We start from the raw sequence: 24,164 nt of genomic DNA on the forward strand, positions 1-24,164 counted from the left end.
TAGGGCTAAGTGACTTGCCCAGGATCACACAGCTAGTAACTCTGAGATTGCATCTGAACTTGGGCCTTCCTGACTCCAAATCCAGTGCAGTATTGTTCCACCTAACTGTCCTTTTTGATATGTTCTGGCCTATGCTTTAGGAAGCTATTTTTGATGACTGATTGGACTGGAGTTGGGAGAGACTTGAGCCAAATGGCAGGTTATTTGCAATAGTCTAGGTGTGAGTTGCTGAGGGTCAACACCAGAATGGTGGCAGATTCAGAGGAGAGAAGGGGGTATAGATGTCAAGTTGGGTAATTGGGAAGATGGTGCTTCCCTTAATAGTAATGGGGAAGTTAGGAAGAGAGGGGGAAGAGAATGAGTTCAGTTTCCTGCATTCCTCAGATGACATGATTTACTACCTTTCTCACTTCACAGAGTCTCTCCATGGCCCTTTGGGTGACGCTCCTTTTCTGTTCCTCAAACAGTTGTGTTCCAGGTCTCAGTCGTTCACCATCATGGTGCAAAGTGGAGATTAAAGATCTGGATGAAGTCTTCATTAATGTCAGTTCCTGGAGATTTAGCCCCTTTTCCTATTTAATTTCAAGTTTAAGTCACTGTCCATCTTAACTCTTATCTACAGCCTGAAAGATGAGTTCTACTAGTTTTCCATCCAAATGCAAGTTATACTCTGCAAAATTATCTGTCATGATACTCAGCCAATATCATTATTACATGTTACTTGGTCTCTGAGAATTGCTACAACCCTAAAATTCACTCTCCTGTAGCCAGCTTAGAAATGAGACTCTTATCTAGCCTGACCTTCAGTCCCTCCCTGGGTCTTCAAGCCTTTCTAACTTAGGTCTGCTAGAACTTGTGCTCTAACAACAACAGTATTTACAGAACACTTTTAAGGTTTACAAACCTCTCTTCATGTTTTCTCATTGGATTTTCACAATAATCTTGTGAAGCAGATGCTATTGTTATCCTCATTTTACAGAAGAGGAAGATGAGACAGAGAAAGGCTAAGTAACTCACTCAGGGTCTCACAGCTAATAAATAAGGGTAGGAACTGAAATCAGGTCTGCCTGACTTCAAGTCTAACACTCTATCTACCCTATCAGTAGCCTTTGAAACCTCTTCATTGTCAATACTTATTTCCTCAATTTATTTTTTCCGGGATAAGAGTGAGGTAGCAGGAGAAAGCAAGAATGAATGGTAATCTGCTTTCTCAAAGACAATTCTTTGATGAGATCCAGAGTATTCACAGGGATTATTTTATAAAGACTTTTTCACATAAGGCTGTTAATGGTTGAGAATCTTGCTTTTTTTTTTTTTGGTGAGCATGCCCATAATGTTTCTTCACAGCTTGTAATGCTAGCTCTTCAAACTTCTCATTTTACAGATAGGGAAACTGAAGACAGAAACAGGATGTGACCAAGGTCACAGAGCTAGGGAGGAGCTCTTTTCTCCCTATCCCTTGACAGAGACCAGTCACATCACATTCCACTCTGTGAATATAAATAAGTTTATTGGTGTCTGGGGATGGGGAAGCTGTGGACTGGAAGACTTTCACAGGATCTCACAGTCACTCTGGAGGTTGTATGCCACTGTCTCAATCCACCCCTCCCCCTAATTTGTGATCAGACAACTTGGAGAAAGGTGATATTTGTGGGGTGAGCCGTACAGGCAAAAGGGGGGTCCCAAAGTTCAGACTGTCTGGGCTTGGAGGTTGTCCTGGGGTGGTGCCAGATTCTACTGGGTGTGCCTTGGGCTGTGCCACAGGGTCCAAAAGATATGCCTGTGTTTGGATAGTGTCCTTGGAGTGATGTCAGGGTCCAGAAAGTGTGCCCCGGCTAGCGTGAGAGTCTGGAGGATACGCACAAGTGAGGAGGATGAGGCCAGGGACCAGGTCCTCTCATCGGCCCTGTGCCTGGAGTCGCTGCATCTGTAAGATCTGATTCAGGATGCGTTGTACATCTTCATCCATCTGACCCTGGGATGGAAAAGATGTCACTATTAGGGTGGGGAAGTGTTTCACCCACGGTCATCTTCCTCCTCACACTTTTGGTGAGAGAGAGGAGGAACGAAGTAGCACTAAATCTCCACACTGAGCCATCCCCATTCTTTTGCCCACTTCCCCTTGGTAATCTAGGGCATTTTTGAAAGTAGTGACTGAAGTAATGGGCTTAGTCTGGGAAGTTAACTCACCTTATGGGTATCCTCTGATCACTGAACTGAAAGTTTCACCTGGCTTTTGGAGATCCTCTGAGGCTTCTCCCTATGACCCCAATAGCCCAAGCCATCCAAATGGCTCCTCCCCGTGTCAGACCCTGAGGCCAGTCCTGGCTGGCAAGTTTCTCCCCTCAGAGTCCTCACCTTTCTGGTCCGGTAAGCCCACACCTCAGACATTAACGCACTTCTGTTTGCTATCGGCTTGATCCCAGTGACCCTGCACCCCCCACCTTGTGTCCCACATGGTGGTGAGGCACTGACCTGTATGGCATACAGCAGGTGGCTCCGATACAAGGCCACCACCGCGCTGTGACATCTCTGCGTGTCCTGTATGAGAGGCCCCAAGAGAAGAAAGGGAAGGAGTTACTGAGGCTTCCTGTCCTCCTCTCCTGGCCATGCGGAGTCCAGACCAGGTGGCCCCAAACCCGGTTTCCATTTACCTCCAGCTGCTCCTGCAGCGTCTTCACCTGCCCCTGCAGGGTGGCCACTTCTGCTGAAGGGGCAGCAGGCCGGTCCTTGAGGGCCTCCTTGAGGCTAAAGACTTCTTTGGACAGCTCTGTGATCTGTGGAGGCCACGGGCCGGGGTCACCACCGATGCCCAAAATAAAGGCATCCCCTTACCCCCGCTCATGTAGGTAGGGCAGGAGGCGGGGCCTGGGGCTTCCTGGCCTCCGGCCCTAGTCCTCCACTGACCCTGCGGTTCCCTCCGCTCCCACAGGTCCGGGCTCCTCTTTCCCGGCCTCCCAAAGCCCCTCCGCAATGCGGCCTCGGCCCGGCCCGGCTGCCCGAGGGCTCCCAGGCCGGCCTGGCGCTGCCCGCGCCTGCGGCTCCCCGGCGCTGCCCGCCTCTCCGGCTCCCCCGCACTGCCCGCCTCTCGGGCTCCCCGGCACTGCCCGCCTCTCGGGCACCCCGGCACTGCCCGCCTCTCGGGCACCCCGGCCGCCCGCCTCTCCGGCTCCCCCGCACTGCCCGCCTCCCTCCCCGGCACTGCCCGCCTCTCGGCACTGCCCGCCTCTCGGGCACCCCGGCACTGCCCGCCTCTCGGGCACCCCGGCACTGCCCGCCTCCGGGCTCCCCCGCACTGCCCGCCTCTCGGGCTCCCCGGCACTGCCCGCCTCTCGGGCTCCCCCGCACTGCCCGCCTCTCGGGCACCCCGGCACTGCCCGCCTCTCCGGCTCCCCCGCACTGCCCGCCTCTCCGGCTCCCCGGCACAGCCGCCCCCAGCCCGGGCGCCCCCCGCGGCCCCCACCTTCCTGTCCTTGGCCTTGGCCTTGTCGGCGGCCTCCTGCGCGCGCGCCTGCGCCTGGCGCGCGCGCTCCACCTCGGCGCGGAGGCCCTGCAGCTGCTGCTCGGCGCCGGCCCGCTGCGCCTCGGCCGCGTGCCACTCGCTCTTCATGAGCAGCGCCTGGCGCTGCACCCGGAACACCTCGGCGCTCGTCCTGGCGTGGCGCCGGCCCAGCTCGTCCAGGCGCGCCGCCAGCTGCCGGGCCTCGGCGCGCAGCGCGTCCGCCACAAGCTCGTGCTCGGCGCGCGCCACGCTGCCCGCGCGCTCGCGCTCCAGCTCTGCCCGCAGCCGCGCCGCCTCCTCGGCCTGGGCCGCCAGCTCCCGCTCCAGCTCCCGCGCGCGGCCCTCGGCCGCCTCCCGCGCGCGGCCCAGCTCCTCCAGGGCGCGCAGGGGCTGCGGGTGCGGCCCGCCGGGCGGCCGGGGGCCCTCGGCCTCCAGCCGCTGCTGCCCGCGGGCCGCCTCCACCTGCCCCCGGAGCTCGTCCCTCTCGGCCCGCAGCGCGGCGGCCTCCTCGGCCCGCGCCTCCAGCTGGCGCAGCCGCTCGTCGCGGGCCCGGAGGTCCTGGCGGGCCCGCTCCAGCGCGGCCCCGAGCTCCGCGCCGCCGCCGCCGCCCGCCCCCTCCGCCTCCCGCACCCGCGCCCTCAGGCGGCCCGCCTCGGCTTCGGCCGCCTGGCACTTGCCCCTGGCCGCCTCGAGCTCCGCGGCCGCCTCCCGCTCCCGCTGGCGCAGCGCGTCCTCCAGGGCCCGGATTCGGGATTCCAGCTCCTCCTGCAGCCGCGCCGAGGCCTCCGCCGGGCTGGCCTCGGGCTGCCCGTCAGCCGCAGGCCCGGGAGGGGCAGGCTGCTCCGGCGCGGCCTGCGGGGTGACCCCTCCATCCCGGGCCTGGCCTCCCTCCGGGTCCTCGCTTATATCTGGGTCTTCGCCTCCATCCCGGGCCTGGCCTCCATCCGGGTCCTCGCCTCCATCCCGGGCCTGGCCCCCATCCGGGTCCTCGCCTCCATCCCGGGCCTGACCCCCATCCGGGTCATCACTTCCATCCGGGTCCTCGCTTCCATCCCGGTCCTCACCTCCCTCTCGGGCCTCGCCTCCCTCCCTGGCCTCGCTTCCATCCGGGTCCTCGCTTCCATCCGGGTCCTCGCCTCCCTCCCGGTCCCCATCTGACGCTGCTGCGGCGTCCTTCTCCACCTCGCCACTGTCCATCACTTCCGTCTTGTCCTTTTCCTCCGTCCCATTCACTGGGTTCTCATTTTTTCCCGTCTCCTTCGCTTCGTTCTCATCCCCTTTTTCCTCCTTTGCTCTCTCTTTTCCTGTACGTTTTTCGACCTCTATTTCATCCTTGCCCTTTGCATTCTGCCCCTCCTCGCCAGCCTCCTCGGCTGCTTCTGGGCCCGCTCCAGCCTGCCGCCGCCGCTCCAGACCCCGCAGCGCCTCTTGGTGCTGCCTCCGCACCTGCTCAAGCTCGGCCTTCAGGGTGTCGTACAGGAGGACCGGGATGAAGTCAGCCGAGGCCTCCAAGTCCATCTGGTCCTTCTCAAAGTTCTCTAGGACCTAGGAGAGGAGGCACGATGAGCTAGAGGGAACATTCTGACCCCGGTACTAACGCAGCAGTAAACCTAAGAAGAGAGGAGGGGGCGAGGGGGGTGCAGGGAAAGGCTTCCCCCTGCCCCCCACCTTTGGGATCCACCTCCGCAGGAGACCAAGAAGCAGGAAGGTGCTGCAAGGAGCCCCAGTCTGGAATTGGAGGTCAGACCTCGAATCTTAGATCCCCCACTTAGTAACACAGCTTCTTTTTCCTTTGTCAAATAATTATAAAATCCTTCTCACAGGATTTTGAAAAAAAAAAACAAACTGATTCTTAATTGGTTATAAAGGTGAGCTATTGTTGGTGTCCACTTTAGAGGTGCAATTTGAAGTTTAGACTAAATTATCTCTCAAGATTCTTCCCACTTTGGCACACCAGGTAACCATGGTAAATTCCTCTCTAGGCCTCATCTTTAAAAATCTCCCTCTCCTTAGGCATGGGGTCTGGGAAGAAGTGAGGTACCGGAGGACAGGGGTGGGAAAGTGATAAGGAACAGATTCAGGCTTTGAAACAGAGCACAGGATAAAGTTAGGTTGTACCTGGACTTTTTCCATCAATTCCTGGTTTTGTTTAGTAAGTGATGCCACCTGGTCCTGTAGGGAGGCTAGCAATTCCTGGACAGCGGGGCTCAGCCCCTTGGACAGCAGCCCATCGACCCCTGCAGAAGCACGTTTTTAAAAATCACATTTCCTAGGATCCCGTGAAATGAAGACTTTGGGGGATCTTGGGATGAAAATCATCCCTACCTTCAAAAGGTTTATCATCTAATAGGAAGAAAAATCGACCAAATTGACATAGGTAGAATGAGGAGAGTCAAGGAGAGATCCAGACAAAACAGGAAAATGTGTAAGGGGAGGGAAACTGGTGGGGGGCAATGGGAATACAGGCCTCCTGGAGAAGAAGACATGTGAGCTCAGTCTTGAAAGAAGATTTCAAAAGAGAGAAAGGAGGAAGTGAATCGTTAGTTTCCGGATGACTCTTGAATATGTAGGAAGAGAGGTCAAGACCAGGGAACTGTGAGTGGTCCAGTTTGGTTGACTGGTGTGGGTGGGACGGGGCGGGGATCTGTGAACAGACTAGATGTGGTTTTGGAGCCAGTTGTTAGAGCATCTTGAAAGCTGGGCTGAACCATTTGTACCGTATCCTAGAGACAATAGGTGGCACTGAAGGGTGGGACTCAGCAGGAGATTGCCATGGTCAGATTTATGCTCTAGTTAGAGTAGGCAGCAAGTCAAAGATAGTTTGGAAAAAGAAAAGGCTGGAGGCAAGGAGACCTTTTAGGAGGCTATTAAAATAATCCAGGTAAGAGAGGTGGAGGGACTAATGTGTGTGTGTTGAGGGGGCAGGGAAAAGAGATTAGATTTACAACAGGTTCTCAACCTAAGATCTGTGGAAAGATTTAAGGGAATTTGTGAACTTGGATGGGAAAAATTACATCTTTGTTCTTACTTTAACCTCAAGTTAAAATTTAGCATTTCCTCCAATTTCATGAATAAAAAAAATCCTGAGAAAAGAGGTGTCCATAAGCTTCACTAAGCTGCCAGAGAGGTTCACGTCACATGAAAAGTTAATGTCTGCTTTAGGGTCATGCAGGTAACAGTGAGCTTAACTTGGCTCTTCTGACACCAAATTTGGTCCTCTAAGGAATACATAAAAGCTACAAGAAGAGAAGTCAAGGGTGACTGAGAAGATGATGGTGTAGCCAAGGAAAATAGGGAGTTTGGCAGGAGGAGCCAACTGCTGTACTCTCCAGGTTTAGGTTGGAGATCCCCTATCTTATACTGCTTAAGGGAAGGGAGAGGTCAGTAGGCTTCTAGATTCCATTCTGGGCCTGAATCTTAACTGTATCCTGAAAGTTAGAATGCAGGTGTTCCCTTGTGTGGAATGGAAGTGAGGCCCCCATGTTAAGATGGGCTTAGATTCTATTCCCAGCTATTTCACTAACTCACTGGATTAACTTGGACAAATCTCATCCCCTTTCTAGATCTGTTTACTCACCTATAGAATGAAGTTGAACTTTCCAGTTCCCTCCCAGCTTTGATATGTGTCTAAAATCCCTCTCAGCTCTGTACTGCTACACAGTTCACCGGTCTGGTTTGGTGGGGGCAGGAATTGGGAGGTTAGGGGGAATAAGACCCTAGCTTTGTGAGAAATGAAGCTGCATGACAAAGCTAAAGCGATTCCCCACCCACCCTTTCCCCTGGCTTCAAACCTGGGTAGTCCAGCAGATCCCCCTCTTCATCCTGCAGCGTGGCCACATCATAGCTGGTGTTCTCCTTGTCATTCTGAGAGGAGGCAGAGCCTAGGTCAGGGCCCCCTCTTAGCTTGCACGTGGTCCTCTCAGAGCTCCCTACTCTCCCACCTTGCCAGCTGGGGTATTGGAGAAAACCTGGGGGCTTGCTTGGTCTGTTTAATCAAGGCAGAAGGGGATTTCTACCTTTTTTGGGGGTCCCTTGTCACTCTTCTAAACACCACCTCCTTGCTCTTTACTTCTAGCCCCCTCCAAGGATTTACCCTGAGCTTTTCAAAGGAATATGGGTGGTTCAGTCCATATGTATCTGTGAATATTCATGTTTGTGTGTATGTAAACCTGTGTGTGTGTGTGTGTGTGTGTGTGTGCCTCTGTATCCATGTGTCTCTTTCTTTCCCTGCTCCCCACCTCCAGAAGAGACAGCCGACTTTGCAGACTCTCCACCTCACGACCCAGACTCTCCTTCTCTTCCTGTTTCTCAGCCAACAGCTGCTGCAGCTCTTGTACCTAAGGTGGGGGAACAGTTTGCATGACCTCCCTCCCTTGAGGTTGGCTTTCTCCAACCACAGATAGCAGAATGCAAAGGCTGCTTGAGAGGAAATGCCATTGGTGGGGATCCTCTAGTGGGCCCCTCAGGCCTGGCTTGACATCAGCATCCTGTCTCTTTCCTTTCTCCTACCAATCCCTCTCTCCCCCCCCCCCCCACCCCACCCCCAGGCCAACCTGTCTCTCCAGACTCTGCAGAGAGCTGTCTTCAGCCTCCTGGTGCTATGAGGGGGAAGAGAGTAAATGGAATGGTCAGGAACCTATGGCCTCAGAACCCCTTACCATCCCCTCCCCTTGGTTCCATTTCTTCTCTAAGCTAATGGCTTTTTCCTCAAGGTTGTGTCTCCTTCCCTATGTTCCATATCTCTCTACCTCTCTCCTCCCTCCAGATTGAGCCTATTCCCTACTCATTCCCCAACACACACAAGTGTAATCTGGATTGCCCCTTTCCCCCAGCTCTCGCCTCCTGCCTCTTCTTCTCTTTCCGCTGTTCCAGGCCTCGGATCTTCTGGAGAAGCTGACCCCGCTCCTGTCTTAGCCGAACAATCTCCTCATAAGCCTCCCTGTCATCCTAGGGCAGTCGATGGTTTTAGGCCTTGGACCATCAGATTTGCCCCTCACACCTCCAGATTGGGAGAGAGAAATACACAAAGTGGGGTGCCCCCACAAGCCTGGACCTTCCAGGTGAGCTCTGTGCCTCCCCCCCCATCCCATCCCCAGGGCATCTCCCTACCGGGACGGGGATGCTAGCTGGAGGAGGAGGAGCTTTCCTCTTCTTGGGTGCTGCTGCCCTTTCCCGACTGGACTGAGATGTCTATAGAGTAAAACATGAATATAAGGGAATTATCCTTCTAGCATTACCACACCCCCTTCCCATTTGCCTGGGCTAAAGTCCTGATTCTGTCATTAGCTTACTTGAAAGTCACTGTCCCTGGACCTTAGTAATTCAGTACAATGGGATTGGTGTCATAATTTCACTGGAGAGAGATTGGATAGTGCTTTCACCACCCCAATTGTAAAACCTATTCTCTCCCCACCCTGAGTACAAATAGCTAAAAAGAAGAGTGGAGGGAAGGGTATTTTCTTCAGATATTTGATTTCAAAACATGGTTTAAGTCCCATTTCCCCCGATGCCTTCCCTGACTTCTCTAGCCCACATTGAGCTCTAAGTTCCATCAGTCTAGTTCTCAGAGTCTAAATCATAGAGTTCCATGGCTCATTGTACACTGTCCTCTTCGGTTGTTTCCCTGAGTTTTGTCTCCCTTTGGCCTGGGAGCTATAAGAGGGCAAGACCAGATCAGTTCCTCTGTCTCCCCAAGAGTGGGAAATTGCCAAAGGTAGGGCTGCTCCTCTTACCCCCTCAACCTAGCACACAGGGCTGGATGTGACCTCAGTATAGACTTGGTGACTGATACCTGAGAAGACACTTCTGCTGACTCCTCTTCTGTAGTAGGTGGAGATAAAAGCAGTAGTTAATGTCCCAGCTTAGGCACCCTGGTTCTCTGTCTATCACCCCCAACTACAGAGAAGGTATTGGTAGAGGCTGGGGGACTTGTTCACCAAATCCAGCAGGGCTTTGGTTTGATTGAACCAAGGTTGAGGCCAGACAGACCAAGAATAAGCAGGTTTGGGTCCCCGATGCAGTTAATTTAGGGGTGTTTGGTGGAGGAAGAACTTGTGAAAGCACTCCAATGATGTGGGGGTTGGAGGTGGAGATACTCTCAGATTGTCAAAGGAGCTGGGAACATGGTGACCGCAAAATGCCCAAGTGGAGAAATGCCTTGACATTGGTCGGATCAGGGGAGGAGAGGAGCCCTCTAAAGGGGGTGGAGGAGTGGTAAGAATAGCAAAACTACTACAAGATGGAGAAGGGTTGGGAAATGTAAGTAGGACATTTCAAGAAAGGTGGGCTCTGCCCCCTTCCAAATCAGCTCCATCTGCACATACCACTGGTCAGAACCTGGTTTTGAATGGCATCCTGTAGGAGGTGCAGGATGAGGGCATCCCCTGATATGGCTCCATAATGGGCAGCATCCTGGCCCAAGGCATCTGTGAGCCCCGGCCGAGCACCCCCTTGTAGCAACACTTCCACAGTCTCTGGGCTGGCCACCTCACACGCCAACATTAGAGCTGTCCTGTGACAGAAAGTGGTATGGAATGGAAGATGGAAGAGGGTTCAAGATCATCTCCCTCACCTAGCTTATCTTCATCTTAATTTTGTTGTGTCCCCCATCTCTGGCATAGAAAGAACCAAATTGTAAAGTATTCCTCTTTGAACCCGAAAAGAGAAGCAGTTTGTTGCAGAGAGCCAGAGTGTCCCATTTTTTGTCCATCTTGAAAACGGGCCCAAATGTGGCCCCCCCCCAGAAATCTGCTCCTGCACCTCTCTCAGCTGATGTCAACTGGGTAATGCCCAGGATGACAGGGAATTCATCTGCTAACCTGAGGTAATGGTTCAAGGAAGCTGAGGTCACCAATTCTCAAATGATCTGCATATTTCAATCTGTTCTGGATAGGAAGGGAGAGGGTCCCCTTCCACCCTCCTAACCTCTGCCATAGGTAACTAGAGGAGAGAGAGATTCATGGGAACTCTAATCTCTGTCTTCAATATAGATTGGCTTTTGCCCAGAGGTACATGTGGAGTGGTCAGAAGGTTTCTTCATCTTCCATCACAGCTCCTTTATATCCTTTCTATACCACCCACTGCCAGTGTAATTACCATGGACAAGTCTGTTTATCCTTCTGGGCCCAAATTTACTTAGTTGTAAAATAAGGAAGTTGGAAGAGATGATCCCTAGGACTTCAATTCTCTTATCTGACTCAACACTCAGGTGAGTGAATTCCCAAATCCTTGTGGAATGATGTTCTGTGGACGGAAATGCTTCTCTTTGGGATCACAATGGGGCTAGGAGAGTATCATGAGAGCTTAGGCGCTATTCAGCTGGACAGGTAGTAATCATGTTTCTATGGGACTTGAATGCTTACGAAGAGCATTCTGTACAACATCAATCTGTGCTATATTCTCTTTGGAATCTATATTCCAGACAAACCAAGCTATATCCTTCCTTGATTTCTGTCACAGCTGGTTCCCCAGGGTTGGAATGCATTCCTACCTCCTCTTTGAATCTCTAGCTTTCTTTAATATAATCCAGTAAATCTTGATTAAAGCTTATCTTGAGCACCAACATCTTTGTAAACCCATCCAGGACCTTGTGAGTATGAGTGCTCCCCTCCTCCCCCATAGTCCACTTTGGTACTTCTCAGTTTCTATATTGGATAGTCCAAGAAGAAGGGAAGCTCCTTGAGGGCACAGACTGTTTCTGTTTTGTTTTTGTATCTCTGATTCTTAGCACAGTGATTGAGTGTGGAGGTGGTCTGTGACTTATCATACAGATGAGGAACCTGGGGCTCAGGCCTGTCCTGTGCTGGGATTGAATCATAGGACTCACCCTTCCAAGCACTGAGTGCGAGCTTAGTGTGAACATTTCTGTTCATTTTCTGCACCTTAAGAAGAAACCATAGAATGGTCCATTGGCCCATCAGAGAAAAGAGATGGGAGATTGGGAGCATATGCTAGAACTGCACTCTTAAGTCTGAGTGGCTGCAGGGAAAGGAAAGGAGACCATTAGGGATCTGGTGCAAATGAGTTCTTATCCCAGGACAAGACAAGAAGGCATGAAGATAGGTGTTTGTATTTGGTGATTAGTGAAGGTGTAAAAAAAAATGGTGAGAAAGAGGAAACCTTGGGGCAAGGACCAGGTCCTCTGCACCAGTTGCAAAAGGACATTCAGTTCAGCTGAAGTCCAGACTGATTGTTTTCTTGGACAAGCATACTCACCTACCCTGTTGGTCCCGGTCATTCACAGAAGCTCCATGCTGCAGGAGGAGACGGCACAGCTCTGGGCGACACATCTGTGCTGCCAGGATAAGGGGGGTTGCACCTGACTGGGAGGGTGGGTGGGAAGAGCAAGAGAAAACATGCAGTGAGATACCCTGAGGGTAGAGGAATGCACATGGGGAGCTCCAGTGGGCCTCAACCCTCCTCCCACATCACACCCCCAAGGTGTCTAAGAACATGGGGGAACATGACCAGGAAGAGGAGGATGTCGCCCAGCTCAGGTTAGATATAAGATATGCTCACACCTTGCTCAGGGACAGAGGGGAAGGCTCACCCGATCTTGGGGGTTCAGATGGGCTTTGAAGGAGCAAAGCAATTCAGAGCAGGCCAGGCAACCACTAGCCGCTGTGGGAAGGACAGAAAAGGAGAGGAAGGGAGCCATCAGATCAGGGAGTTGAGGAATCAACTCAGAACAGGCTTTGGAATCAGAAGACCTGAGTTCTGCCCCCTGCTTGATACTTAGTGTGAACTTTTTTCTTTCTCTAGACCTCAATTTCTTCATCTATAAAAGGAGAAGCTTCTGCTTCAAAGATACTCCTCACTTCTATAAAGAGAACTCTCGTCCTTGTTAACAGTTGAAACATTGAGATATAATTAATCTCAGATCCTAGATGAATAGTTGTGAAGAATCATTGTCAAGGTGGGGACAAAGATGTCACCCAGAGAGAGCTAGGGAACATAGTGTATGGAGTCAGGAACACCCAAGTTTCAGTCCTGCCATAGACCCTCTAGCTTCATCATCTGGGTAAGTTACCCCACTGAAGCTCTCATAGGATCCTTGACCTGGGGTCAGGTCATCTAGTCCAACCACCCCTATGCCTACCATTGACAGATGAGGAAACTGAGACCTAGAGAAGCTGTCATTTGCCTGGAGTCACTTAGGCAATAATATATGTAGCAGAACTGGGACTTGAGTTCATATTCTCTGACTTCAAGCTTAGTGTTTTGTCTACTGCGTCAGGTAGCCTCCTAAAAAAGGCTATAGATGCAGACTGCAAGTTCTAACAGGTTATAATAATATATTAGCAAGCAACTGATTATTAGTATGTAGTTCCTGCCTTCAAGAAAACCTTCAAGTACAAGTCATGTGTGTTTCTTGTGCAAGTCCCTTTCCAGCTACAGAAGCCAGTCTGCTAGATCATAGGCAACATTTTTATTTTTAGTCACAGCATTGCATTAAACTGTCTACCAAGGAGAGGGATGGCTGTAACCTTCATGTGGTGGAGGATGTGCCTTTAAAAGTGCTGAAGTACAGATGGGGAAACTGAGAAAAAGGGAGGGACAGCAGATACTTGTCAGTTGTCGGCCAAGTCAGCCAGACTAGAACCCAGATCAGCCTAGGCATGTTTCTCCAGAAGACAGAACTGATTCTCCTGGCCCACAAATTTTCATTCTCAGTGACTCATGTCACCTATTAATATACATTTCTCTAGTGCCTTCTGGTTTACAAAGTATTTCCCCACATAATAAGTTGTTTTTATTGTATTATCTAAGAAATAGTTTCTAAAAGTATATAGTAGCAAGCAGAGCTAGATTTGAACCCACACTTCTTGATGTGACTGACTTTTCACTATATTGTGATGCAAAACTGAAGTATGAGGGGGTCTCAGACAAGAAAGCAATGCTGGCTCCATGCTGGCTCCATAGCTCCCACCTGAGGGGAGGGAAGGGAAGCAGGATTCAATACTCACCTGCATGGTGGAGTGCTGTCCAGCCACTGCTGTCCGGAGTGTCCACTGCACAGGATGCCTAAAGTGAAAGGAGGTGAAAAGTGTGGAAGCCAGGCCAGGAAGGGCTGTTAGGTCCATGGCTATTCCCTTCCATCTCTTCTCTTAGTGTTCCTAACTCCCTGTTAGACCCAAAGACTCCTTGCTTTCTGGGTAGACAGCAGTTTACAGGTAGGATCCCTGATCTAACTAGAGAATGTTAGAGTAGGATGCACCTTAGAACACACAGAACTGAGTGGAACCTTAGAGACTATCTAATGTGAATGGAAAATGGAGGCCCAAAGAGAGGTGAACCTGTAACAGTAGTTTCAAACACTGAGGGTGTCCATACTTTGCTGCCAGATGGAGGGCGTTGTAACCTGAAAGACAAAATCCACTGGGTCACCTCCCTGGTGATGCCTGGGGAATAAAATTTCCTGAACTTGGAGGGAGTCACCAAAATTGATCTGGTGACAAATAGGTCAATCCCACTCTTCGCCCCACCCCCTGCCTCCCCTGATTACGTGAGGCCTGGGTAAACCTGGTTCCTAGAACCAGAAAGTTTGAGGTGGAGAGGGATCTTAGAAATCTAGTCAAATTTTCCACTTGACAGGAAGTAATAGAGGCTTAGTGAGGGGAAGGGACTTACCCAGAGTCATCCAGTGAGTCACAGACACACCAGTCCTTAGTGCAGTCCTGAACCCAGGTCTTTCTGTCTCCATGTCCTTTACTCTTTGCACTCTATCATATTGCCTCAATATCAATGGGATCATAAGGCCATATTTTATAGATGGGGAAGCTGAAGCATTTCATTATTCTGCCCTCCAGTCCAATGTAGGACCAGCATTAAGAAGTCAGACCCTCCCTTTGCCCCTCTCTAATCTTCACCTATGGTCACAGGCATGAAGGAAAGGTGTTTACCTGATCCATCAGTACTCATGACAGTGGCACCATGGGCCAGCATCACCTCCAGGCAGGCCGATGCCCCTCGCATAGCAGCCAAATGGAACCTTGGATATGATACCACAACAAACACATTACAGTGCAACAGACCACCCTGGCTGGACATGGTCACCAAATTTCCTAAAGCAGAGGTCTAACTATTTCTTTTCTGCTCAAAACATTTCAATGACTCCTCATTTAACAGGATCAAAGATGTAGGGGCTGAAAGAGACCTTGGAGTTCTCTAGCCCAACCTCTCCAGTTTACATCTGAAGAAACTGAGGTGGTGAAAGTTTAAATGACTTGCTTAAGAATCAATGGCAGAGGGGCAGCTACGTGGCACAGCGGATAAAGCACCGGCCCTAGAGTTAGGAGTACCTGGATTCAAATCTGGTCTCAGACATTTAATAATTACCTAGCTGTGTGGCCTTGGGCAAGCCACTTAACCCCATTTGCCCTGCAAAAACCTAAAAAAAAATAATAAAAAAAATATAAGAATCAATGGTAGAGGGGTGGCTAGGTGGCACAGCAGATAAAGCACCAGCCCTGGAGTCAGGAGTACCTGGGTTCAAATCCGGTCTCAGACACTTAATAATTACCTAGCAGTGTGGCCTTGGGCAAGACACTTAACTCCATTTGCCTTGCAAAAAAAAAACAAAACTAAAAAAAAATAATCAATGGCAGAGGCCTGTTTGAACTGGGGATCAGAGTCTTCCTCCAAAAGGAGCTTTCTTTCCATAGAGCCGCATTGCCCTTCTCAAGGATAAAACATCACAGGATGGCATTTATGGTGCTCTGTGATGTGGCTCCAACCTCCTTTTCTAGCCTTATTTCACATTATTCCTCTTCTCACATCCTCTATATTTTATCTAAACTGTCTTACATGCTGAAATCAGCAGCCCCCCTTCTGCTTTGCACAGGTTGTCCCTTCATGTCTTTTATAGAAAGCCTGTCCTGGAGCCCTTCCTCATTAATGCTTTCTCCCCACCCCACCCCTAGAGCAGTGGGACGTAAGCACTTCAGTGGCAAAGGCTAGCTTTGCATTCCCAGAAACAGGATTTGAACATAATAATCCCTAAATTTATGCTTGTGTAATTAATTACCTAAGTCCAATGCTAAGGACATACAAAAAAACAGTTTCTACAAGGAGTTTATTGTCTCTAAGACAGTTATCACATACTGAATTACACAAGTGCTTTATTAAGGGATGAAAGAAAATGCTATGTGAGGTCTGAGAGGAAACATGGGGACAGATTTCCTGGAAGAAGTAGAATATGAATTCAACAGATGAAGAACAAATGGAGGCTTGTTACAGGGAAGGGGTCAGGAAATTTTGGCCAAAGGAGCCAAGGCTGACAAATGATAGAGGGTCTTAAATAGAGAAGTCGGAATTTTACTTAAAAGGTTGAGCCACTCAAGATTTTTGAGCAGAGGATTGAGATGAACAGATCTGAGCTAAGAAAGACTAGTCTGATAGCAGTACAAAGGATGAAAGGGAAGATAACAGAGACAAGAAGAAAGACCAGATTCCTATTGCAGTAGTCTGTCTACTTGGATACTAAGAATAGTCTTACTAAGGAGGTCATCTAACCACCATTAACAAGGTCAATAATGTCTTTTTCCAGGTTTCCCATTACCCAGGAGGCTCTAAACCTAAGCAGAAAGTTTGGGTACCCACAAGGGGTTCCCAAATATCTTCTACCCTCCTGCCTGTCTTAAAATCCCCAGTGTCAGCAACTAAAGTTTGACTTCTTAAACCCTCCCACCTTCAATTCAAAACAGACAAAATGTGGTCAAGACTACATAAACAAGAGTCCTAATCCTCTGCTTGTTATTTAAAGCCCTTCACCATCTGGTCCCTTCCTTCCTTTCTAGGCTTTTCTCACTTCTATGCACTCTATGATTCGACTTCAGTGACCCACTTTCTGTGCTTTGTTCAAGAAATTCATTCTGCCTGCCCCCACTCAGGGGCTGACCCCTAGGCTGGGAATGCTCTCTCTCATCACCTCTGCCTCCTGCCTTCCCAGCCTTCCTTTAAGACTCAGCTCACATCCCACCTTCTGTAGGAGACCTTTCCAATCCCAGTTCCCAGACCTTGTTGCTAGTGCCTTTCCACTGTCTACCTTCCACTGTATATATCTTGTATCTACATAGTTATTTGCATCTCCTTTAATGTTTTTGCTTTTCTTTATATCTTCTGCCCTTGGACCTGGCACATGATAAATGATAAATAATGTGTTCATTAATCCATATTGACTAACTGGACAGAGTCCCTGCTCTCTGGGAACCCATAGATTTTAGAGAGCATAATGACCACCAAGAAAACAATGCCCTGTTGTAGAATGTGAAGGTGTCCTAAGAGAGCTACAAAGAATCACAGGAAGGAGGAGGGAGAGAATATTTTCAGTTGAAAAGATCCATGGAGAAGATGACTTTGGAACTGATATTTCATCATCGATGAAATATCAGTAGGAATTTGGTGTTCAAAAGTTATAAAATTTAGGGTTGAAAGAAAATGCTGAAGTTGTCATATTGAAACAAATTATTAAAGAAAATGAGAGCCAGGGATGCTAGATGACCTGCCTATGGTCAGATACCAAAAAAAGAACAGAGTTGGAATTCAAGCCAAATTCCCCTGATGACATCTTTCCACTACACCATCCATCAGTCCATTCCCTTCATTTTCCCCAATCTAAATCCAGTGGAAAGAGCCCTGGATTTGGGGGCCCAGAACTCAGGGACAAGTCACTGGCTATTAACAGAGAGGTTAACCCCTCTGGGCCTTGGTTTCTTCATCTTTGGACCTGATGATCTCTCCTAAGATTTCCTTCTAGTTCTTTTTTTTAAGACTTTTGCAAGGCAAATGGGGTTAAGTGGCTTGCCCAAGGCCACACAGCTAGGTAATTATTAAGTGTTTCAGACTGGATTTGAACCCAGGTACTCCTGACTCCAGGGCCAGTACTTTATCCACTGCGCCACCTAGCTGCCCCTTTCCTTCTAGTTCTAATCTTTGGTTCGATGATTTTATAACAAATGAGGAAACTGAGATTTAAAGAAAACTGAATCAGGATTATACCAGTTCGGTAGACTTATGTTCCTAAATTCTAGACCCCACTCTCTCTCTACCACTCCACTCAGGAGGAGGAGCCGGACTTGGCTTAGAACTGTGGAAACTCCTAGATGCATCCTCCCCTCCCCTTCTAAAAAGATAGAACAATCACTGGGACCCTCAGCAGATGGATAGAGGTCTTCAAGAGGCTAGCTAACCACTTGTTTGGTAGGGATTCCTTTATAGTATAATATAAACTTATAGTGGGGATTCCTTTTTTTGTATTATAATATAAATTATAGTGGGACCTTCTTTTTGGAATAGGCTGGACTAGATGGCTGCCAAGGTGCCTTTTTACTTTAAAATTCTGTGGTCCAGTGGGGATGAGGTGAGGAGAAATGTGCTGAAGATGCCTCCCCCAGGGAAGCAGAGTTAATGGGGGGGGTAGATGTCAACAGCTTTGTCTGACCTTTGGGCTTCACACATTTCCTTTTTTCTCAGGTCCAAGCTCAGCTCAATGAAAGCCACTAGGGATTGAGAGGGAGGGATTCTAGGCATAGAGCAAGAAATAGAAAAGGAGGGAGGGAAAAGGAAAGAGAAGATACAAGAGGCAAGATCTGTGTTCTCAGGAGAGAAAGTCATCCCAACTGGCTAGAGGCAAGTTGAACAAGGGGGAGGTGACTAAAGAGGGAATCTGAAGCCAGGTTCGGAAGGGTCCTTGAACACCAGGGTAGAGACCTTGGATTTTATCCTTTAGGGAAGAGGGGCTACTAGACTTCACTGTCAGGAGAATTAAGATTTGAAGCTCAAAGCTCCCCTTCCTCTAATGATTCTTGATAACTAATGCCTGCCTATTGCCCCCATTTACCCCAAATCTTCCTATATCATCATGGTTCCCTAGACCCAATGGTTCTTCCCAAAGCCATTTGCTCCAGAATTATCTCTCTAGTCTTCTTTCCCCATTCCTCTCCCATCATAATTTAACACTTTTATCTGGCTACATCCTTGAAATTCTGAATTAGAATCTAGCTCATATCTTCAGCAGTGAAATGAATAACCAGTCTGCCATGCATAACTTGTCTCATTTCATCCTCATAAAATCCCTGAGAAAATTAAGTAGCATAATTGGTCACATCCAAACTCAGATCCCTCTTAAAAATTTATATTATTGAGATGTTTGTTGAATTGTTGGAGGTGGGGAAAAAGAGGACAGGGGACCTCCAATCCCCACCCTTTAAAATCAATGGTTTAACCGGGTTTTCTCTAGAAAACCCCAATGAAATTTAATAGATAATGCCTGGGAGTTGGGGTGAGGGTGGAGGAACTTCTAGTCCTTTCCCAGGAGTGCATCAACACAAATAACCCAGAGCTGCCATCTTGAGATCTTGGATGATGGGAACAATCCTTGAAAAAGGGGGGGGGGTATCTTTGGAATGACTAGGAATAAACTTGATATTGAGTTGAATTATTCTCTTACTCTGGGCATCAGGATATTACTGTAAGTCTCACTTTTACAACATCATTTTTTCTCCCCCTCTTTCACTATAGGATGGGGAAAGGCAGATATCTAGTTAACCAGTGATAACACAGAACACTTTCTGATTGACTGAAAAATTCAGGATTCTCATCCTGTGAATTCATTCAGGCTAGGGTCCTGAATCAAAACTTGGGAGTGCAGGGGTGGCTAGGTGGCGCAGTGGATAAAGCACCCACCCTGGAGTCAGGAGTACTTGGGTTCAAATCCGACCTCAGACACTTAATAATTACTTAGCTGTGTGGCCTTGGGCAAGCCACCTAACCCCATTGCCTTGCAAAACAAAAACAAAAAAAAGAGTGGGATGATGGAAAGCACATTAGATTCAGAGGTATAAGACCTGGGTTTACCTCTTACCCCTCACATTCAATGGTTGTGATCCAAGCCTTGTAATCTTCCTAACCTCAGTTTTTCCTCTTCCACAAAATGAAGATAAAAACTGTATTACCTGCCCCATGGAGTTGTTTTAAGGAAAGTTCTTTGAAATAATAAGTTGGGCCTTGAGAACTTTAAATAAAATTTAATGTAGTAGTGAGATGTAATGGAAAGAATCCTGGATTGGGGATAAGAACAGCTGAGTTTAAACAGAGGTTCAGCCCTAGTAAGATTCTATAGTAAGGTACTACTTAATCCATACCATCCTCTTTTTCCTTACACATAATTGTATACCCGTTACCCTTTTGTTCAACCTGTGCCAGTGCACAACTTTCTACTTTGTCTAGATTAAGCTAAGTATCATAATGGATTGAGTGTTAGACCTGTAATTGAGAAGACCTGGGTTCAAATCCTACCTCAGTTCTTACTAATTTTGTGACCCTGAGCAAATCACCTAAATCTTTGTCTGCCTCAGTTTCCTCATTAGTAAAATGGGAATGATAATAACAGCACCTTTCTCCCAGAGTTGTTGATAAAATAAGATGAAATTTGTAAAGCACTTTGCTTATTCTTATTATTATCACTTAGACTATCTAAAAGAGATGGGGGAAAATGAATAGGCAGTTGATGGCAGCAGAAAAAGAAATGGGGAAGATCATTAGGGTTCTGATCTCTAGAGTCCAGGCAATGAAGCACATGCAAAAGCCAAGGAAAGTTAGGTCTTTTGAGATTTGGAGATCATGAAGGGCCAGAAGAAAGTCAAACCTGGAGACTAAGGATCCCTTGGATCAGAGGAAACTTCACACCTATTACTCAGGCTCTTAGTAGATCCTCTTGATTCTATCTTGACAATGTTTCCTCCATCTCCATCTCCTCCCTGTTCTCATCGCTTCCACTCTATTCCCATCCCGCATCATTAGTCCTCTAGAATCTAGACTATTGTTGGAGCCTGGATTCTCTCTATCTTCCAGTCTCTCATACTTCTTTAGGACCAATCCTCCTAATGCAGAGATCTGGTTGTGTTATTACTCTGCTCAGAAAATCTTTGATGGCTTCAAATATGTTAATATTTGTAAAGTGAACAATGCCTATCATATAGTAGGTGCTATATAAATTTTAGTCACCTTTTAAATCGACTCCCTATTACCTGCCAATTGAAATTCATCTTCCTTTGCCAGACATTCAAGGCTCTTTCTAACTGGGGACCCCCTTACTTTTCTAACCTTTATCTTTTACCATTCTAATTCAAGCACTCTCTGCTCCTGAAAAAACCTAGACAAAGCTCTGTTCTGGCATCTACCTTAAATTTTCTCAACTCTGTGCCTTTGTCCACTCAGATTCATCATATCTCTGGACTGGGAGGGACCTCAGAAGTCATCTAATTTAATCCTTATACTTTTCCCCATGCCCAAAATGTCCTCCATCTTCCCTTTCCCTGTTAACCACTCTGTCCAGAAATCTCTTCTTGATCTCCCTGGTCAGTAAAGCCCTTCCCTCTTAAATCTCATGTAACACTTTATTTTGAGAAACAATGTAGTTTAACAGGTAGTATGTCAAACAGAGTCAGAAAGACCTGGGTTCAAATTCTGCCTCAGACATTTGCTTAACTGGGCAATATAAGAGGTGGTTAACCTTTCTAGGTCTAGTCTCTTCATCTGTAAAATGAGGCTATGTCTTGAGGCTTGAGAGAATCTATGTAAGTAAAATGCTTAGTTGACTTAAAAGAATGACATAAATGTCTATCATCATCATCACCATCATCATCATTATTATATCTTTCTAACGTTTGGTGGAGGGCTGACTTTGGTATCAGGATGACGAGGACCTGAAGTACTGTCTCTGACGTACACTGTGTCCACAAATAAGTCTCTTGATCTTTCAGTGTCCCAGAAAATGCTAACATTATGTTATAGAACTCCATTGGTTGGGGAATTTTCTAACCTGGAGTTCCCCACTGATAAAAATCACAAGCTCTGGCCTCCCCTACCCTCCAACACACACATACATGCACACAACAACACAAAATATTGTGTAGAAGAGTTAGCAGAATCAGTGCTTTTTTGTCCATTAGACTAGAAACTCCAGGAAGGAAGGAGTTTATCTAAATTTTGTTCTTCTTCCCAGTACTCAGTTCTGCATAAAGTTGACTCTTAAGATAGAGTTGTTGAATCAATCAGTCAATCAAGTATATATTTGTAGAGCAGTGGATAAGGGAGCTGGGCCTGGAGGCAGGAAAATCTGAGTTCCAGTCAGGCCTTAGACACTTAAGTGACCCTAGACAAGTCACTTAAGCTATACCTCAGTTTTTTCATCTGTAAAATGGGAATAATAATAACATCTACCTTGTAGAGTTGTTATGAGGATCAAATGACATAATAATTTCAAAGAATTTAGCACAGTGCCTAGCATATAATAAACATTATATATATATAAATCTTTATTATTATAATAATTATTTATTAAACACTTACTATATAGTGGTCAGTGTCCCAGGTAATGGGGCTACAAAAATGATAAATGAAATAGTCCTCAATATCAAGGGACTTACATTTTAATAGGGGAGATAATAAGAATACATGTATATCTCCATGTATTTGTATACATACAAGATAAATATAAAGAAAATGAATGCAAATAAGTGGAAAGTAGCTAGATCAGAGGTGGCATGTGGAAGGGCCCTGGAAATCGAAGGGATGCTTCCTGTGGAAGGTGGTACTTGAATTCTGGTTGGGAGACTGGCATGAGAAGGGACTCCATCAAGGGGGCCAAGGGGCAAAGGCAGGGAGATGGATGGCAAGTGTAGCTAGACTTCAGAGGGTGTGCAGTGGAGCAAGAAAACTGGCATGGAAAGAAAGGACCAGGATGTGAAGGGTTTTAAAAATGTCAACCATTTTTCAAAGGGACAGAGGGGCCAGTCCAATCTGGATTGAAGGGTACATGGAAGGGAGCCCTATCTTTTTTTTAAGTTTTTTTTTTTTTGCAAGGCAAATGGGGTTAAGTGGCTTGCCCAAAGCCACACATCTAGGTAATTATTAAGTGTTTGGATTTGAACCCAGGTACTCCTGACTCCAAGGCCGATGCTTTATCCACTGTGCCACCTAGCCACCCCAGAGAGCCCTATCTTGAATGAGTGAGTGAAGGAACTGAGGCCCAAGGGAAGCCATAGTCATCTCCTTCATTTCAAAGCATTATCCTTCCCAAAGATGCCAAAAACCCACTTTCCTGACTTGCTTCACTGGTGGTCTCCTGGGGCTAGGTGGGGCACTTACGAAGACTTGCCCTCCGGATCCAACTTGGTAGGAACCAGCCCTTTTCGGGCAATCAGGGCAGAGACTCGAGTGGCGTCGTTACTCTCCACAGCCTGCATCAGCTTCTCATCGCTCCTTCCCCAGTCCTGGCTCTGCTGGGCAGCCAGGAGATGGGGTTAGTGTGTGCTTGGGACTCCCCTTCCTCCCCTGCTAACTCCCAGCTAGGCTCCTGTCTCAGCCTGGACCTTGGAAACAGATCTGGCTGGGATATCCAAATACTACTTATACAGTTGCTCCCCCTCTGCCCTTCATTTTTGCCCTTGCCCTATGAGCAGGCGTGGAAGAGGGCAGCCTGAGGCAGGGCACCTGAAGCCCCCAACTGGCTCAGCTCTCTCCCTTCCTTGTCCACCCACCATGTTATGCCTGCCAACTTGCCTGGTGCCAGCCTCTCGCTGTGGGCCTCAGGATCAGGCATCGGCCACAGGGGGGGCAGGTGCCAAGGTCGGCTGGGCTCAGCCAAAGCTGTGAGCGGGGGTGGGGTTTGGGAAGGGCAGTCCTGGGCTGAGGCAGGGCCCCCTGGCCTGTCTGCCAGCACATCCTCCTGAAACCCAGCTCTCGAAATCCATCCTCCCCCAGTTCAGTCCCCCAACCCATTTTCACCAGCTCCGCCTCCCTAAACTCTTCTCCTTCCTCCCTAAGCCCCGACATTACGTTTTTCAAGGTCTCCCCAACTCCACCCCCAGCCTTCCGCAACCTACAACCCCGAGCCCCATCCTTCCACACCTCAGCTCTCCCCAGTGCATGCCCACCTATTCTAGCCCTCTGAAATATGTTGTTGCTCCCCAAATCCCCCCATTCACCCCCCTAAAACTTCAACCCCATCCCGAGGAGTTGTCTCAAACTCCGATTCCCACCCCCAGCAGCCCGAAGAGACCACCCCGAACTATTCTAAGGGCCTGGGAAGAGCCCGGGCGGGGCCCGAGCCCAGGTGAGGGCCGGGCCAGGTGCGGCGAGGGGAGAGCCAGCAGCCCGCCAACCCCTGCCCCCTCTGCCCCGTCCTTCCCTGCCCCTGGCCCGCTCCTACCGAGAAGGAGGCGGTGGTGCAGAGACAGATCTGCTTCATCACGTCCAAGGCGAGCTCCGGGGCTGCGGCCATTCGGGGCTGGGGACCGGAGAAGCCTGGGGCCCGGGGCTCGGGGCGGTGCTGCCCGAATACGGGACGGACGCAGCCGGCCTCGTCCCCCGGGCCCCGCGGGCCCCTGCCCCTCCTCTTGCTGCTGCCGCCCCTCCTCGCCTCCCGCCGGTCACACTGCAGCTCCAGCCTCCCGCAGCCCCGCCTCACCTTCCCCCCATCCCAACAGCCGCCCCGGCCCGGCCCTGCTCCCCCCGGCCCCTTTCCCAACACCTCCCCCTCACTTTCTGTCCCCAGTCCCCTTCTCTCCCTAACCCTCTTTTCTCCTCTGCCTCCCCAATTCTCCCTCCCCTCCCCCATCTCTACCCATGCCCCTGTCCCTCCCTCACTCCCGTCACAGAC

General features: G+C 48.9%; 1 protein-coding gene across 1 annotated transcript; it reads right to left on the reverse strand.

Annotated features, from left to right (window-relative positions):
• Positions 1-1,057: 1,057 nt before the first annotated feature.
• On the reverse strand, positions 1,058-23,908 carry ANKRD24 (ankyrin repeat domain 24). The gene is made up of 19 exons (XM_074204025.1): positions 23,715-23,908; positions 22,652-22,782; positions 14,404-14,492; positions 13,798-13,862; positions 13,468-13,525; positions 12,051-12,121; positions 11,717-11,823; positions 9,826-10,013; positions 9,294-9,322; positions 8,612-8,692; positions 8,342-8,449; positions 8,056-8,100; positions 7,741-7,839; positions 7,294-7,366; positions 5,621-5,739; positions 3,464-5,047; positions 2,655-2,777; positions 2,476-2,541; positions 1,058-1,975 (listed from the first exon to the last, which is right to left on the reverse strand). Exons 1-19 carry the CDS (start codon positions 23,784-23,786, stop codon positions 1,898-1,900), a joined length of 3,186 nt encoding a protein of 1,061 aa, XP_074060126.1. The 5' UTR covers positions 23,787-23,908; the 3' UTR covers positions 1,058-1,897.
• Positions 23,909-24,164: the final 256 nt, after the last annotated feature.

This window comes from Macrotis lagotis, chromosome X, assembly GCF_037893015.1.
Source record: "Macrotis lagotis isolate mMagLag1 chromosome X, bilby.v1.9.chrom.fasta, whole genome shotgun sequence".
Classification (NCBI taxonomy): Eukaryota; Metazoa; Chordata; class Mammalia; order Peramelemorphia; family Peramelidae; genus Macrotis; species Macrotis lagotis.

Excerpts from the sequence above, each read along its gene's own strand:
- ANKRD24 (XM_074204025.1), bottom strand. The coding sequence starts at position 23,786 with ATGGCCGCAGCCCCGGAGCTCGCCTTGGACGTGATGAAGCAGATCTGT. Across the intron at positions 13,526-13,797 it reads GTTTGAAACTACTGTTACAG|GCATCCTGTGCAGTGGACAC; the intron begins GTTCACCTCTCT and ends CTTTCACTTTAG. Across the intron at positions 10,014-11,716 it reads GACCGGGACCAACAGGGTAG|GACAGCTCTAATGTTGGCGT; the intron begins GTGAGTATGCTT and ends TTTCTGTCACAG.